The following is an 18,639-nucleotide window of genomic DNA, read 5'->3' as shown; positions in this document are numbered from 1 at the left end:
TTGGAAATTAAATAATTATGCAACTCCTATTTTTTGGTGAATTGTATTTTTACACGTACGAAATGTAATAATTTATACAAATATAGCGACAAATACCGGAGAAATAAATGAAAATAGAATATCAAAATGCATTAGGATTATAGAAACACGAATTAGAAATAAAAGCTGATGCAGGTGTGCAACGTAGCAAGAAAAATTTGTTCGAAAATTTAATAGAACGCCCTATATGAGAAAAGAGACGGTCAGATTAGCAGATTTTTAAATTCTGACAGTATCCAAATATCATGTCCGCGAAACGAGCAACACTCAAACGGTAAGAGTACCAGTTCCAAAAATTTTCCTCATTGGAAACTTTACTGAAATTCAACAACGTGGAACATGGATTTTTTAAAATAATTCAAAACCATTTTCAAGTGGATTTCAATTCAGATAGGATTTCGTTGAAACATTTTACTCGCGTTTAAACATTTTCACACACCGAAAATAGCGAAAGCGACCATTGTCAATAATATTACGCGCATTTTTTTTACACCTTAATGAAACTCACATTCGAAATTCCCATTTAAAACACACAGTATTTATTAATAATATTTAGAAAATAAACCATATTAATGGAAAGAATATCATATTCCAAGATTGTATGCGATTTTACATAATATATCTATGAAATGTCTCGCTTTGTTTCTGAAATTATTGAAAAATCGATAACACGCTACCATATGCACCACTCCATCGTCATTTCTTATGTATTGTAGAATATACGAATTTTAATATTGCACGATATGCTCCTGAAAATGTCACGTTTTATAGCTAGAAAGTTCTGAATTTGTATTAATAATATGTTATATACCTACATATTCCCTACGGAACATTCGATGTGAAAAAAAATGTTATAACTTGTAATATTATCTTTGACAAAAAAACGTTAAAATTGCACGTAGCGGTCAATTTATTTTAATAAGCAAACGTAATAATTCACGAAGTACGCAGTAGAAATATTTTTCGATGCAATAACCGCGAATAAGAATTACGAAAAGAGAAGAAAAGAAAAAAAAGAAGAAAGGAAATTTGAAATCGGAATTTACGTCAATTAAAGACATTGCATAGTAAATCTTACTGAATATTTCCAAACAGGCCAATTCTGCGTTTGTCTATTGGCTTGAAAGAGTAGCGGACAACATGGGGGCGTATTTCAACGGAACCGTGCTATATTTTTCAAACGACGGGACGAAAATTTTTCGAAGCGACCGTTTCGGCCATCGTCGAAAAATGATCGTCGTTATTCCTTTCAATTTGCTGCGGAACTAAAAAATAGCGACAACGAGGCAGCAGTCAGACTCAGTAGTCGCACAATTCCGCATTTTGCCGCATGTTTCGGCAAATTTTAAATGTCACGCGAGAACCGCCGGAAAATTCATTCTCTACGCGAGAAATATTGCAGCGAAAAACGGGTGGATCGTTAAATTTTAACAATCACGGTTTACTGCCGTTTTATATTAGCGACTATCGCGCAAGCTGAGGACAGAGACTGTGTTTCGTGCAACCAACCAAACACGCTCTATGTCCCTCCAAAGTTTAGGGTCTAAACAATCGGTGTCCCTCGGTCCACTTTGCTTGCGGACTTTAACCAGTTGCCAGAGTTGACTGGCTCGTTTTCTTCGGCCGGCAGATCGTGAAACCAGATGACGCGATACGAGATGTCACGGTTTCCCTACAGAAACCTGCGGAATTCTGCCTTCCCCAGGGACATTGTCCTTAAAGCAACAAACAACCTGTTTTATCTGCTCTCATTGGTGGAAAAGCGTTATCAAAGTAATATTTGCAGCTTCTTGGATTCCAAGAAAGTAATTTAATACCAGAGAATTATAGTGGCATATTAAAACGAACGATGAAGGCGGTAATAAAATTTTCAACGATGAAGAATTTTTTGATTCTTCGTGTTAATTCGATCGTGCTATCTTTCACTTCAAATTAGTCCGCTCCATTAACCATAAATATATCTTTTTAATAAAATACTCCATCAGCGCCATTGATCAACGCTCTTACGTGACCCTCCCCCCCAAAAAGGTATAAAACTTCCAATCTCTAATCTTTTGTTCCTAAAAGGTGGAAAGTCATGTCATAGTTGCTGCTAAAATATTCACGCTAACATCTCTTTGTTATATACACTTTTATATTTCACTTTACCGATATAGCTAAAATTCTAGTAAAAATTTAATAAACCGAAGTATATACCTTTCTATATCACTTCCTTTTCACTCACCGTTTGGATATCGAACACGTTTTATCGAGGAATCGAATAATAACAATGTACATACGTTATTTCCCTTCTAGGAAATACGACCGTGGTTCCCCCTATCATCCATCTTTCTCTGTCCTCTCCTCGAACTTCGTTTGAGAGAACCTTCCAAACGTTCGGCGAATTTTGAGAAAATCCATCTGTCGATATACAATCGAAATTCCGTCAGAAAACGCGATGGAGAAATAAACAAGTCTAGGAACAAAGCGATTCTAATACATCCAGCGTTTTTCCGGCAAAAAGCGTCAGCTTAATCAGTCTAAACGCTGAACAATCGCGAGTGCAGGCGGATTAGCCGGCGATTATCGTTGTTTCATTTCCGGGTGACGCGTTTCTCGTTGAGCTGAGAGGTTCTCGCAATTTCATGGTCACGTACGTCGCGTAAAACACTGTTTCAGCACGTCGTCAAGCGAGAAGCATGACGCGAAGAGCAGGCCAGTTAGATCGAGTTTAGCATTTGTTTGGCGCTGTTCTTAAGGCGATCTCACGGTTCGAGCCAGTGACGGCGACAGGATCAAGCGGTCGCCCTTCGAATGAAATGCGACTTCTCCGTTTACGTGGAAGATTTATGCGCGACCCGCGACCAACTTCCTCGTCCGTGATGCGATCTGCAGGCTTAGGCTAGCTGCCAAGTCTTGCGCGACATTACAGATTTTTGGAACAGACCGAAGAAGAACGCCATTTTTCATCCGGCAGACCGACACAATCGACGCTCTCTAACCCAATTTTCCACTAGAATTTACGAATTTCCTCGTGTGATAACTTCCTACTTATTATTCGCGTTTTATTTGCACTCCTACAGTGTGTATGTCTTTATTACTCACGTTCACGCGAAATCTGATCTTCAAATTTGGATAAGAAGGACTTTAATGTGATCCTATCTTTTTTCTCCGTAATGATTATAACCGGTTCTTTTACTACTTTTTGATAATGCTACTTGTCATTATCAAATAGCAGCAACAGAAATATGTAAATTGGATCTTGTTACGTTTCATATCAATACCGTGTATATTAGCTTACACTATTTCGAAAATTGAATTTTAATACGCTGACTATCATGGTAGTTTCATTGATGGACGGAATTAACTTGAATAAACAGTATGTTCGATAGAATATTCGATATCTTTAACGTTACAGCGATAATTCAAAATATTTCTTACATTTACAGCATTCATCAGTAAACGTGTTAATAATACGTAGTTAGAGAAAGTATGTTCACATACCAATCGTTGCCAGTTTTGGTTACATTCTGTCGTTTGCGTCCGGTTTGATGGGGTTTTGGTTCGGCCACCATGTTGACATCTGAAACAAAAATGATAAAAATACATTATAGCATTGTGCAATAATATATTAAATATTTTCGCGGAGAAAAGAGAGAAACAGAAGCATCAAATATTTGCTTAAAACGTGTAAAGAGGATTTATAATTTCATAAATTTTAGTTCAGCTTTATTTAAGTTTCAAGTCTGATGTATTAACAATAATCAGAATTCACTTAAAACGCTGTGCTAAATACCGTGTGCAGCACGGTCGTTTATCGTAAAAAGAGAAGCAATTGTCGCGCGTGTAACAGCAGAATCGCGATAGAAATCTGTCTCCTGGCTTAATAGCCAGCTTAAATTAATAAAGCGGACGGCTGCAAAGGGGCTTAACGTGTCCGCAAACAGTTATTAATTTCGTCCCTTTGCGGTGCGTTTCTGTATCGTACTAGATACCACTAAGGTGGATAATGGATGCTCGTTCGAGTGATCAGAACAGTTGAGCCGTTGTGTCAGCGAATTATCCATTCTTCCTGTCTTTGCCTGGAAAAAAATGAGGAAAGACTATTCTCTGCGTTGTACTGAATAGGCTTCGCGGATTTCGTTCTTGGACACGTTTCCCATTGCGTTCGATATGGAACTGGAAGCAGCTTATGCGAATTACTTCTGAACGAACCGATGATTCATGAAATTATCGAGGATATCTAAAGATCTATTTTAATCCACCTTAAACCTAACATCGTCCGGTCAATATATCGATCGTTGGCTTAATTATAATCCTTACGAGGTGTGCTTCGATTGGAAAATATTTTAAGCAGAACAACTTTTCAGAGGTTGTTTTACTCTTTTCAAGTATGTAGTTAACTCGAGATTGAATAAAAATAAGAAGTTCCGTGATCGTATGATATGATTAAATGCACATGCTTGTATAATGTCTTCAGTTAACTACTATATTTTCTTTGATTAAAAATATGTTCGCGGTATTGTGTAAGCAATTTTTATCGCGGATTCTCGAAAATTAACCACAATTTCTAACTACCTCTCTATTATCGAAAATAATGATTTCCTGCTGACAAAGAGCACAAACATAATCTTAGACAGGGTACCAAGCCAGCTGACTCCAGTGGGTGTGTAGCCAGTGCGAAACACAACACAGACCCATCCTTTGTGTAACCTAACCAAACACGTCGTACAGATAGAACCAGAAGGGTGTACACATAATCTACCATAGCTAAAAGTCAGCTCGATTATGATGGCTACTTGTACATATAAAGGGGGAAATTGTTCGCATGCCAGTCAAGCTAAATGATTCGTTCACTTTTATGACACCTTGAAACAAAACGACACGTTGACTACAAATCTACCACAAAAATGTACCGATGATTATGTATGTGGTTTAAGTAGAGAGTCTAAAAAGAACGAGCTTATCACTTACTTTGCGTCTATTTACATTACGATAATCCGAAACCATCTTTGCAAAGTAGTAGAAATTGAACTGTTGGATCGAGTTGATTAAAGATTAAAGTCGTTAAAGAGAATTCAGTTTGCTCGTTCAAGGCAAAACTACATATTTCAGAACGGAAAATATATGACTTATAATTAGGCTATTTTCGTGGTCACCGGTAAAAATATCTAATTTCTGTGATACGTAATGTTATGGTTAACAATTTTCTTAAATCTTGAGAGGAAAAGTAATTGGATTTTTAACGTATAAAAAAAATGGCACGAGCTAATACTAACATTTTAAAGGATGAATTTTTCAAGAGAATTGTTCATAGTCTCCTAATTATAGTTACGGAGCAGTATTCACAGACGTTCCAACTATGGAATATTAATGTTTGAATAATTTCTGTTTTCTGCGTGGTTGTAAACTAATCTCTATGGTAGCATGTATTTACTTGTGCTGTTGTTTACCGAGTGCATACAACGCCCGAACGTTGCAAATGCAATACACAAATGTGTATTAAATCAGAATATTCGTTAGCAGTTGATGTGGAATTAATGTAAATGAACAAGTTAATATTAGTTGACACACGTTCTACGTAAAATAACGCAATAAACGTATGTATTAATATACTACCTACTGTAAAGATATTACCTACACTAATTAGACGCGAATGAACTACACGACAACATTTACTTTAACAATACCTAAATTATTTCCTGTCTTTATCTTAACATCTATTTCAACCACTACATTATTACAAATACCAATCGATTTCGACTTTAGGCATATCCAGGCACTTTGATCGATTAGGTTAATTAACAATTCGCGCATGATAGTGAAATACACATTTTTGTAAAAAAATAATTCGACTAAAAAGAAAAGGTAAGTTTCGATCAATTCTACGACTAGTAGAATTTCTTTCAGTAACGTTCGTACGGGCGCGTAAACCTTGGCTCTCAATGCGTATCGAGCTCGAAGAAATTAGAATTGGCTAACGTTAAAACAGCCAGGCAGTCTGATAAGAATTATCTCAGCGACGTACTCGGAGTTACCTAAAACAGACCGGTGTCGGCGACCGAGAAAGGCGCTTAACTTCCGCGAATGTTTCACCAAACGAGCTGCCATAATCTTGGTTAAATATCCAGCCTGTATCCTATTTCCTTCTCCACGTCGTTCCCGAATGCCAGATTTTGCTTCCAGTTGACTTTTCCAACTGTGCAATCTGCGATATGCATAAAAATGCCATTCAACCGCCAAGTTCCAACTCTGCTCGTATGAATGACCGTTTCATCGAATGAAATTATTTCGACTAGTCCTCTCTATCTCTGGAACTGCCGCGGAATATAAATGTGACGAATAATATAAATCTGTTGAACTCTGCTCTGGAACCGATATGCTGTTCGCAGAAATAGAGAATATTTTAAAAAGAAACCAAACGTTTCCATGCTAACAATAACGTATGTATATTTGAACTTGCGTGATTTTACGTTGTAGAACCCGCTCAAAATTATAGTGCGTTTATTGACTCTGAGGAATATGAGAATTTCTTTTTAAACATGGGTACCGATTCAACTTTTATCTCCGATGTCCTCCAATCACCTAATTAATACAATACCGTACGAACCATCAGTAATTCATAACGATACATAGATGTAACATTTTCAGCATTTAAACGTTAAAACACAAAAAGATTCACATAATTGATGCACAGAAATATTTATTTGATCGTTCCTTCACTGGAAGATGAAATCGTAATGTAAATCGTAATTTTAAAAATATAGAATAACATTACAATCTTTCATCTTTTCTTGATTAAATCAGGCTGGATTACTGCTTTAAAAATATTTTCTATACCGTCTTATTCCAGAGTATCCGAAGGAAGGAAAAATATCGTAAAAGGAATTAAAAAACATTCGAACGATCTTTCCAAAAGGACTAAACAGCCGCCAGTGTATCAGTTTTACAACAAATACGGATTACAGACTATCTCGTAGAGTTCTGAGAAATCAACACGTGTATTGTTGGTCGCGTACGCGCGTTATCCGCTTCCCAGTCGTTTCCATCGTCGTCGTCGTCGTCGTCGTCGTCGTCGTCGTCGTTGTCGTCGAAACACGGTAAAGTTTGCTCGATGGTGAATCGTGCTTGCGATGGAAACCGAGAGGCTACAAACGCCTGGGTGCGGAGGCGGAAGTCGAGTATCGATGTCATCTGCAAGCACGGTTGAAGGGTGATGCCGGCTCCTATATCGCGTTGCGAATTGTTCTTCGAACTAACCGCGGCAGCTGCATCTGTAACCGGCAGCCACGGTAATGGAATATGACAACGCGAGCTGCATAATGATCAGCCGCTTCCCTGCCTCCGAACTTTCTAATAAAACGACCATTGTCGCTGACGTTTGCCCCGTTACGAAGCTGCATGGCCATGAAACGACAACAATCCCGTCAGGGGGAACCACGACAACGAGTGACCGTGGCTCGTCGATGCGTAACTGTTATGTCTTCCTTCGACCATCCACTCTGTTTTATCCATCAATTTGAGCAATTAAGATTTACACGCAGTATAATGTAGCTACTCCTATTACAAGACAAAAGGAGGACGGTTAAAAAGATCGTTTGTATTCCTTCGGGCATCTAAAATTCTAATAAGGCGTCATTCTATGATTTCTAAGGTATGAAAGTACAACCATTTATTGCAATTGTGATGGAAAAGTTATAAAAAATGCAGACCAAGTCGACGGTTATTAATTAACAATTTGAGCGATATGTTTTTACATACTATAGAAATACTGACTTTCCTTTGCAAAACAGCGCTTGAGTTTTCGCATTTAATACATTCATTTGGAAGTTATAATCATTCAAAATAAGAAAGTTCCAATTCCCCTTTCGGGGCTTCGCCAACTTTTCATTCATTTCTTCTAACTTTCCCATCATATTTGTCATAAATTTTAACTGACGATACATTCGTTCTCATAGGATAACACCTTATTAGGATTTTCGGCGTCCGAAGATACGAATTTGGCACTTTTTGATCATCCTCCTTTACCTATATTGATGCTTTCTACACAAGGGTATTACAGGTTTCTTCCGCAAAGGATGGTAGCATACTCTACGAGTAAAAATAAGACTTCATTCATAATCCACGTTGTATCTGGGCTTATTATCTATTCTATATGTTTGAGGAAAATTTCATAGCGAAAGCTGATGCATAATACGTGCTCGTTCTATGGCCAGACAGACAGGCAAAGCTCGAGAGGTTTTGGATCGAATGAAGAGAGAGAAATTTGTAGCAGATATAACTAGCGAGTTTGCCGTCTGAGCGACGGGATATAATGCGATACGGTGTTGGTAAGTTGTCTCGCGGTGTTAATACGTTAATTAGAATTTCGCTAATTAATACTTCCAGAAAGCGATTCAAAGCGGCGCGCCTGACTCGCGCGCCATGTTCTAACCACCGGCAATAAATGCGTGCTACGATGTAATTGGGGGATTGAGATACGATTTACAGTAAGCATTAAAGAGTCTATATTCCGGGTCAAATTGTATCATCGAAGGTGATAATATTATCAATGTGATCGAATTGTTTTCCAGAAAACGCTTCTAATGATTCGTTCAGAAAGTTTATTCAAGATATTGTTTCTTCTCATAAAGTTTCGGAGTTAACGTTCTCGCGTTTTTCATAAATTATCTTACAGATGAAAAGCTACTAGTGTATAATCGGCTGATTTGTACTTTATAAAATTTATGTTTCAGAATTTCAGTTGTTTTATAGAAAAAGATTTATTATTGTTGGTATTTTGTAACGACTCGAAAAATTTCCCTAACATTGTTAGCTCAATTGTAGAAGGGAGACCACAGGCAACAATTTTTATTTAATAAGCAAACAGCATGGCCATTAACGTACGAGATCGTTTCCTGCTCATTTTGAAAAATATCATTCCTGGTGTTTTACGCCGCTTCCCACTACCACTTGACAATTCTTCAGCTATTCAATGGCTGCGATAAAACGAACGAGTGTAATGTAACAAATCGCAACGTTCGTCATGCTGTCCGCTACGTGACGAGAATGAGAATTCGAGGTGAAAATAACTGACAGTTCTCTGACCGATATGGCTGGATAAAATTGCACCGCAAATTGCCGAGTTGTTTCGAGTAGATAATCCGGTAATTGGAATGTTGCCAATTAATGCAGCTTCGCAGACGAGAGTAAAATGATGATTCATGCGTCGCGTAGCGGATGTGACAAGTCAACTTTTCCAGATAAGAGTAATCCAGGTGCGTGAATTTCACGGGGAAACCGTGATTTCACGCTTGAAATTGACTTTAGGAATAATTTTTTTCCTATTAACATAGAGTGTATTATAGAACGAATATCAATGGAGAGTATCGAGGAACAAAACGCATGAATAAAAAAAAAATTGACAATTTCAGGTTGGCTTAAAAATTGTTTAATTTCTTTATTATTTCATGCAATTTATCGTATAGGTTTTGAAGCGATTCCAAGTTTGAAATGAGAAATTTGTATGCATTTCATAAAGAACGGGTCGAATCATTTTATGAACAATGCGCTTCTGTCACGAAAATGAAAGCCATATTCCTACATAGCCGAATATGCATAAGTGAACTCGCATATAACACACTGGAAGTTCGATTCGCGAATAAAATAGTGAAATATATTCTATTTTATTTTCGATTACTCGAAGCATTAAAGTTTTCAACAATTAGTCAAAGCATCGAACGCATCACAGTGCGGGAAGAAGGAATAGACTCGTAGAAGCGCCAGACAGATTAGCAGTTCGGATTCTATTAGATGGGCGATCGTTTCGTGAAATACGACATTCGTTGTTAAGCTTCGGTAAAATTAGAAATGATTCTTTGAGACAGGCTAACGATGAAGCGTGTGCATTATGTGACAGACGTTAAGGCATGGCGTGAAAAGGAGATGGTAAAGTTAAAGAACGTATGCAAGTTGCGACTGCAAGATTTAACGAGGAAACTGATGCAACTTCTATTAGACCGTAGACTGGTGATGTGCATATGTTTCTTGAAGGTTGGTGAAAATTGAGCTTTGTCCCAACCCTAGTTACATGGTAATTCAGTTTCTTCCATGGTACGTTTCAAAAATATGCGAAGAATTCTAATATACATGAAAGAGGGATGCAAACTTTCGCTATAAGTATTCTTTGCTCCTGCTTGAGGTGGTTGTATTCTTTAGAACTTTCAGCTTGACTAGCGAGAGTTTTCAAAAGACATCTTTGTTTGATTGGAAAACTTTGATAATGGAGATGTGATGAAAAATGTATAAATTTAATTATTGGAGAGAAAATTCGAGCAAGGAAAATAATATATTTTAATAGAAAGCAACCTTCAGAGATTACAATTTTTACAATACAAAATCTACGAAATAAATGGGTCGATATTTAATAGAAACTATTTTAACGATATTTCCTGTTTTATCCATTTAGTTGCGAATTATTTATTTCGAACAAAGGGAAGATGTTCGTGTCTTAAAATATCAAATGACCTGTTGCTTTTACATCTCCTGATATTTCCCGAGGAGTCTACGCGTGAATGCAAATAATACCAGTAAACGACACTAAATGATAATCGTCACGTTTTCATAAAGACAAACGGACTGAGTTATAAGCTGCTTATGGTCATTACGGACAGAAAGGTCAGGAAGAAAAATGAAAGTGAAGTGAAGGAAGCCATTAATGTTTGCTCTGCTTTGAGAATAGCAAGTGTCACGAGAGTGTGGCGCAATTTAAGCAAATTAAGGGGAAAATCGTGCTTGATCTTCTCTGAAGTAATATCGACCAACACCGGTCTGAATAAACTGATTGCCAATCTTTTATCGTTATTAAATAAATAATTATTTTACAACGGGAGTTCTTCGTTCCACTGTTACACAGATTCCTACGTGAAATTATTATTTGACAAACGGCACGAGGAATTTACATTATACATTGATAAATAACATTTTCCTACAGCGTCAAAAGCGCGAGGTAATTGATAATAATCCTACAGCGTCATTTTATTAAACAAACATTCCACAAAAACCCTTAATACCGAGCAAGCAAAGCCTATATCATTTGAACGTTTAATATTTATCATTCGTTCATTATGTAGTATTTCACGTTTAATCTGCATCGTTTATCACTCATAATATTTTAATACCACTTTTAGAATTCGTCTATCCACGATATATTTTATAACCAAAAATTTAAAAGGAGATAAGAACCCTGACAAATCGAATAACTCAAATATTTCGATGTATTAATATTTTGTACTCCATTGACAATAACAGAAAAATTGTTTATCCTATTGTCTTTGCAATAAATGAATTTTATTAAAAAATATGGAGAAAGGAAGAATACTACCGTTGAAATTTACAACTTTTGCCATTTCAAAATAAAACTCTTTGTTTCATAGCGTTTTATTATAAACGTATATATTATAAACTTGCAAATAGGTGGAGAAAATAACAAAAAAGAATTTCATTAACTCGCCTGCGTTTATTATTAATTAGCATTACCATATTCTTTTTACTATTTTCCACTGTGTCTCTCGGAATTGAGAGATTAATATTCGAAATATTAATTACCATTATTTATTACATCGCAAATGACGCATTTCATGCGATATTACTCCAACAACCTCTTCACAATTATAACCCTTCCTGCTACAGAGAGCTCAGGCTCGTTCACGAAATTCATAGAACTGTTCCGGTGTTTCTCTGTGCACGTGCACACAGAAACCCACGGCTGTTCGGAGCGTTTCAACAAAGTTTCGTACCAGCCAGTCCAAGCTTCCTCCCCTGATCAGCTCATCAGACACGCACTACGATATATCTAACCGCGACACGATAGTGTTTCCCTCGTTTCCCTACACTTTTTCCTACGAGGCTTTATCCTTCTGGCCCCTTTAATTGCACCTCATTATTTATAACGGTAGTTAGAAGTTGTTTCGTCTTTTCTGTGAACAGAGCGCGTACGTACGTGGTAACCATCGTGTTTTATGCCGTGAAACGGAAACTTCGTTCCGTGATAACCGGATGTTAAAACGTGGATTTATCGTGAACACATGTTAATCCTTCGTCGGTGAAAACTCGCGGCTGTTTTCTCGTGAACGGAAGAAGTCTCAGAACTTTTTACTCTCCTTCCACATCCCTTAACTATGACTATCGTATTTTCAATGATATTTATATCATGCGATAAGTCTTTCTGCAGTAATTTTGTTTACGCACCGATAGAAAGTCGCTGAGTGGTGGCTGACTATGTCAGATTTTTTCTACTAGCAGTAGGTTGGAGATTACGTATTATGTCGGATTAAGCAGAAAATTCGTTTTGCTTTTCGCAGCGAGATGGATCTGAGTTTAAGCAACGGTTATCAATCTCAATTTAATTGGCCTAACCTGGTATTGTTGATTAATTAACCGTCAATTGTACAACTCATTGGCCTGGCACAATTTCACACGTGGTTGACCAAGACAATGCAAAACCACACGTGTCAATTGTCGCACGATAAAAATTGGTGCAACTTGTATGGGATGTTCTGCCTCATCTATCATATTCTCTTGATTTTGCACGCTCAAGCTATCACTTATTCCGCTCGTTACAAAACTATCTCAACAATTATTTTCAATTCGGAACTTGTCTATGGAAGATTGCAATTTTCTCGCACAGCAGTTGAAATATTTCAAGTCGTCATTTTCGACAATCTGAATTATATAGCAATCGTTAATTTGGCGAATAAATCTGATTAGAATTTAAATCCCAATAGCTAAGTTCTGCTGAATTTTCAATGACATTTCTAAACGTGTCTCTCAAGTTATTGAAGGCATCCAATTTCCAATTGCTCTTTTAGTAACATTTTCTTTCAAACATTGACGAACATCTACGATATTAATTACGATTAATTTTTAGTTCTCAAAATCCAATCTCCTAGGTCCTTTACGATAACAAATTTGCCATTTCTGTATCAGAAAATGATTCTTATACCATTTCAGGAAATATTAATTGAACAATTTCGTTAATTAGACAACTCGTCAAGTTTCAGCAGACTAATATTATTTAGTCACAACAAACGGCATAGATCAGTGGCAAGAGACGTATATACGGAAGTGAAACCTTGTACGGAAGTCCTGTTGCGGGAACGACGTTTTTGACGTTTGCACGGTTGCGGCTAACACCGGTGCGGTCTTCGTGCACAGTTTGAGAATGACTTGGCGGCTATCATCGCGTAAACTGACGAGCGACATGAATATCCGAGTTGTTAATACTAGAAATGCTAGAAATCCGCGACAGGACAGCCGTTTAGCCAGACTGGTAATTAAAATCAAACATGCGAAATTTGGATCGCCCGAAGTAATATGATTGCTTGCTTTAAACGTGATTTTACGTTCGGTAGTCGAATCTTGAAATGGCTAAACCATTTTAAACCAACGTTCAATTAAATTACGAGTCTTTAACCTTACCAAAGTTTCACATTTACAATATTTAGATTGAACCAACGATTTGCGATATAATTAACTATTAAAAACCAAGGGGAAATATTTTCAAATTTATGAATTTATTCATAATATCTTATATATCCATAATATTGTCAAATAGATTTCAAATAGACAGTAAAATATGGGGAGTAAAATTCAAAGAGAAAGTTCAACTTTATAAACGAAAACGGTTATCCAGTTTTCCAGACCATCGAAGCTTTAGAAACCGCCATGCAAGATCAAAGATCTCCGTAAAATGTTCGGATTTCGACGAAGGCACGCAACGAAAACACCTTCCACCCGAGGAACCGTAGCAAACCATGGAACGCAGCTTAATTCTTTCCTTTCCACCTCTTTAGTTCGTCGGTACTTTTTTCTTGCATTTAAGCATCGTCTCGTGATCAGTTCGAGAAGGATACAGGCAGAGTAAGAGAAAAGTAAAGAACAGTTGGAAGAAAGAAGAGGGTTGTAACTGCGTGGTAAGGGCCACTGAAAGCGGCGCATTCAAACGAACTGTATTGAACGGTAGCTACGTTTCTAGCTACTTCAACGGAACAGGGTCCTTTTATATGCGTATCGTGCTTGCCTGAATTCGTTGGTCAATCCGTCTGCGCGGATGTACCAGTTTGCCACCCTTACGTCTGAGCTTCCCTCGAGCTTTCCCTGCGCCCTGCATAAAGGTAACCTGTTAAATAAGTATTTCTCTTCCCTCTGTTCCACCGTCTGGTGCCTTTTTTTCGTTTTATTAAATGCCGGCGACTTGTTAAACAAAGATATTTTGTCGAGAAACATGTCGATAAAAGGAGTTGCGCCGGTCGGCAAGAAAACGGTACTTGGAAGTCGGATGGGTGCAACTAGTCTCGATTACCGTGGAACGATAACGAGCAAGGAAATTGAGCTCTAAAGGTGTTTACGAAGAACTCTAGAAATCTACGACTGTGCTGTGTCCCAATGGTTTTCAATTTGAAATAGATTCCTGGTATTCTTTCGATATTATTAGCATGTCACTGTTTCGGTGGTTTAGCTTTGATTCATTCAGCAATGTAATAGGAAAAATCTAATATCGTTGGTACCGTTAATATTTCCGCCTTGGTTTGATTAAAAAGGTGGAAAAGTTAGCGGCGAGAGGAATAATTCACGAAAACCAGCGGAAATTACATCGAAGAAAAAGTGGAAACCGGCACTTTCGCCCTATTTACGTTTCATCATTTTGCTTCAAGATTGAACTGACCCGCTCAAATAACTTCCCTTCGCAGCTGTGTTCCGCAGAAGCGTAAGATCTGAGCGTGAAATCCTGTTCAAATTACACGGCATAAACCGCAACGCCGAATCCCTCTAATTTCCACGACAGAAAAACCTGTCGGAACGAGCTACATGCGAACCCTCTTTCTCGTTAATTAATCCCTCCGTGACTTACGAATAATCATACCATCTGCCCCAAGACAGACATCGTTTCTCTGCGTCTCTGCCGCGACCCCGGCTACGCTGTTACTTCATTTCGTACCTAACGCACAGTTACCTACACACTCCGATGTGGCTACCTTTGAATATGCAGATTCCATTTTCACCGCCTTCCTAACGACGACGTCGAGATCCTGCCGAGATCGTTCCGAATGATTTTAATTAGCCGGCTAATATTGTACCAAGCCTATTTCCGTGCTGCTAGAGATTTCTTCTAACAAAGTAGAAGTAAAAGTAAAGGAGGAGAAGAAAATGCATAAAAAGAAAAGAAGAAAAGAACGAAAGAGAAGAGAAACGACCCAGAAGGTAGAGGACAAAGAATGGAAAATGCAGAGAGAAAGGAAGAAGAATGGCAAGGAGAGGGTAGAGTGTACGAATAAAGGGATGAAGATAGGAAGAAGGGAAAGGAGATCGTAGTTGTCTGAATGCTGCGGCTAAAGGGCGGTTCTTAGCCTCTTAACTGCTCTAACGTGGAAAAGCACGACTACTTCGGCGCTACAGGCAAAGTTTACCTCGCGAATTCAGCCATAGCCCCGGCGTAGAAAATGTTGAAAGGGAGTAAATTTGACCGTGGATGTAAGGTGTGTGTGTGTGTGTGTACGCGCGCGCACTCGTGCGTCCGTCTCGCTCCCTTGAACGCAGCCGGGCTCATTGACTGCACCATGTCGACGAAATGTATTTTAGTTTGGCGTATAATTAACGAAGCAAGTGTTATAAGCACCTGCGCGCAACCTACGGAAATTTTCGTGAACAAAACACGTGATTGGGTTCTTTGATGTTGCGTCTGTTGAATAGGGACTCCGTCCCCCTCCCCGCTACGTTCGGACGAGCTTTAAGCGGTAGCAGCCAGCAGCAACGAACCAACGGAGCCAAAAGAATTAAAGGATTTCTGCGCTTTTAAATGGCGTATTTAAAACTGATGAAAGCTACCCCCTCCGGGCCCTTGCTCAATGGATATTCACTGTTATCGCGGTAGAACAGTTTTTTTTCTCCCCGACTTCCCTTTCCTGCTCTCGTAAATCTGATCAAATGGATTGCATATTTTTGTGAAAAAGTATTTAAAATTGAACCGACAACTGCGCTGAATACTGCAAGTATCACTTTTTACGTAACAGAGAACGTCGTGTTTCCGAAACCATTGCTTTATCCTTCCTATTTCCTCTTTCTTCCTGGTTTTTCCTCGTTTCTCCTTGATTCCCAGAGTACGCAGCATTTTCATCCGCACGAGCATATCGCGAAACACGTGCGTCGTGTCGTTTCGTTACAAAACGCGTTTTCCATCGCTGTACTCTTAATTACCTAGCCTGTTACGTTCTTTACATTCAAAGGGAATATTGTTAATCGGATTACATGTTGAAGCGGGGCAAAGAATAAGCATTTAAACAGCACTACCGATATGTTTTGAAACAAGTAAATTCCACTTTATTGTAATTCCAGTTCCCTACATTTTATTCGATTTTCGTTCGTTCACCAGAACCTTTAACCCTAACTACATTTTTTGGCACGTACAAAAGCTGTTGGGACTAAGAAATCCAGACCAACGATCGTCTACCCAAAATACCTAACAATCCTAACCATCATGGAACTTGTGGAGGCGCACAATCATGGCAATCTCTTATCAAGTGGACAAGCATCTACACAGACGAAGCTCGTGCGCGTATAATCGCAGTAGCAGCGCGCGCGACTACCGCCTTTTGTAACTGCCAACGAGCCAATCTAAGTGACGAACGGCTGTGCACGGCCTCGCGACCTCATACCGCACCGCCATAATCATTTCATACACAATAGTCTCGCGTCCTTCGCGAGGGGTGCAAAGAGGGGAACCGGTTGCCTCGCGGCGAGAGTAATGGCCGCAATTTGTACCTACTCCCGCATTCCAGGGCAGCCGGTGCACACGTGATCCGTGAATTTACGCACGTGCGTAGCCCGCCTCGATTCTTCGACATCCCGGCTGGGTCACCACCTTCGATATATCGTGGAAATATCGAGCGCAGATCAATAGGAAACAGGACGAGAATATATTACAGAGGAAACGCAATGAATTTTAAGGAATTATATTCGTAGATGGCAACAGTTCTGAAGCGGATATCATAGTAAATCAACCTTCAGTTGCTTTTTAGCAAATTAATTATCCACAGGATTCATACGTGGAGCTAAGATTACTTTGTAACAAAATCTGTAAGACTATGAGCTTTTCTACAAATACGTATTGTAGTGGGAACGTTATGTAATCAGCGTACATCTTCCATGACAGTAGCAAAGCTGTAAAGCTGCTCGAGCATAAATTTACCATTACTGTCGGCTATTCAACAAGATAGTTACTGGATAAAAAACCATTTACTTGCCAAATGCCATTCCGCCATGGTGAGTGTACGTGAAAAGATTCTCAACAGTCTACCAAAGATGTCTTGTTCACGCAAGTTCTGGTTACATTCGTTTCCGTTTGAATTTAAATGCGACGAATATTTAAACGCGTGCAATCACTTATTCTTGATTCGTGCTTAAGTTAAGCGCCAAACTCCGCTCAGTCTTCTGACTGAAATCGATGTGACCGAGCATAAATAATTCGACTTTTCCAACTCGGGAAGTGTTTTCGATGGCCTGAATCGATGTCTTGAATCGATGTCTTGAATCGATGCTTCCAATGAGATTCAACTTTTTGTACAAAAAGGTTTCCGTTTTAATTAGTCGATCGATACATTTCATATTTCGATGTTAATAAACTGGTGTAAATAATTATTATTAATATAGTATTAATTATGATAAATATCAGTAATTAGCTATTCCAAGAGAAGATACAATAACATTTTTTAAAATTTAACAATCTAGTAATTTTCATAATTACTTTTTTCGCAAAAACTCTGTATAAAATTTGGAATATGCAAAGAATCTACATTTTTATCTTTAAAAGATATCCACGGTCGATTTAAAATTTTTATTGTACACTCTCGAATTTTTTATTCCTGGCAAATTGATTGGATCGTCGAGTGGAAATCGCAATATAAGACACTCGATATTTCGTGCGATTTTTGCATTCTCTGACAGATGATATAAAACAAATCGGTATGCGAGTTAACGAAACAGGAAAGACCATTCGGAAAGGAAGCAATACACGTTGGAAACGGCAGTGTGAGATATGAGATACGAACCTATAAACCCTTGACGTCGAAAGATAATATTGATATAACTTATGGGTCCGGGTAAATAAATAGAATAATGGAAACCAAGTGAAAAAAGCTGCACTTCGAGTGAATCGGGATGGTCGAGGATGGAGATTGCAAATGGCATGGATGACAATCGAATTCTGTATGAGAAACGATTTTTCTCACATAAGGAAATGAAACCATCTATTCCATCCCTGTGTCTACCCAAGGAAAAACTTCAAAATATGTTTCAATTATTATTTTGCTTCCACTTTCCTCTTCTTCTGCTTGTTTACATTTATACTTTGCTTGTAAGAATACTGAACCTTTATATTTATAAACTATTGCAAGTTAATTGATATACGCAGTTGTACAATGCATGCCCATCAGAAGGTAATTCCAGTCAGAAAACAAATCAAAACGAGATGAAATATCCAAATAAATGGGAGCATCGCCTTGCGAGCTCTTTATACGAAAATATTAGTAACCAACGAGTGATATTTGTGCATCGCGGAAAGTTTGGAATCTGAAGCGACTTTCTGGG

At 38.2% G+C, this 18,639-nt stretch overlaps 1 protein-coding gene across 7 annotated transcripts in view; it reads right to left on the bottom strand.

Annotated features, from left to right (window-relative positions):
• The window catches only part of LOC122574640, a 248,895-nt gene that overhangs the window by 52,250 nt on the left and 178,006 nt on the right, over positions 1-18,639 (bottom strand). For all 7 annotated transcript variants that reach the window (XM_043742428.1, XM_043742423.1, XM_043742424.1 and 4 more), the window contains one exon: positions 3,523-3,601. In XM_043742428.1, coding sequence (XP_043598363.1) covers positions 3,523-3,601 — 79 coding nt within the window. The remainder of the gene's footprint in view (positions 1-3,522; positions 3,602-18,639) is intronic.

This window comes from Bombus pyrosoma, linkage group LG14 (genome assembly GCF_014825855.1).
Source record: "Bombus pyrosoma isolate SC7728 linkage group LG14, ASM1482585v1, whole genome shotgun sequence".
Taxonomy (NCBI): Eukaryota; Metazoa; Arthropoda; class Insecta; order Hymenoptera; family Apidae; genus Bombus; species Bombus pyrosoma.
The sequence above is the reverse complement of the archived record's forward strand: the minus strand, read 5'-3'. Positions and strand labels throughout refer to the sequence as shown.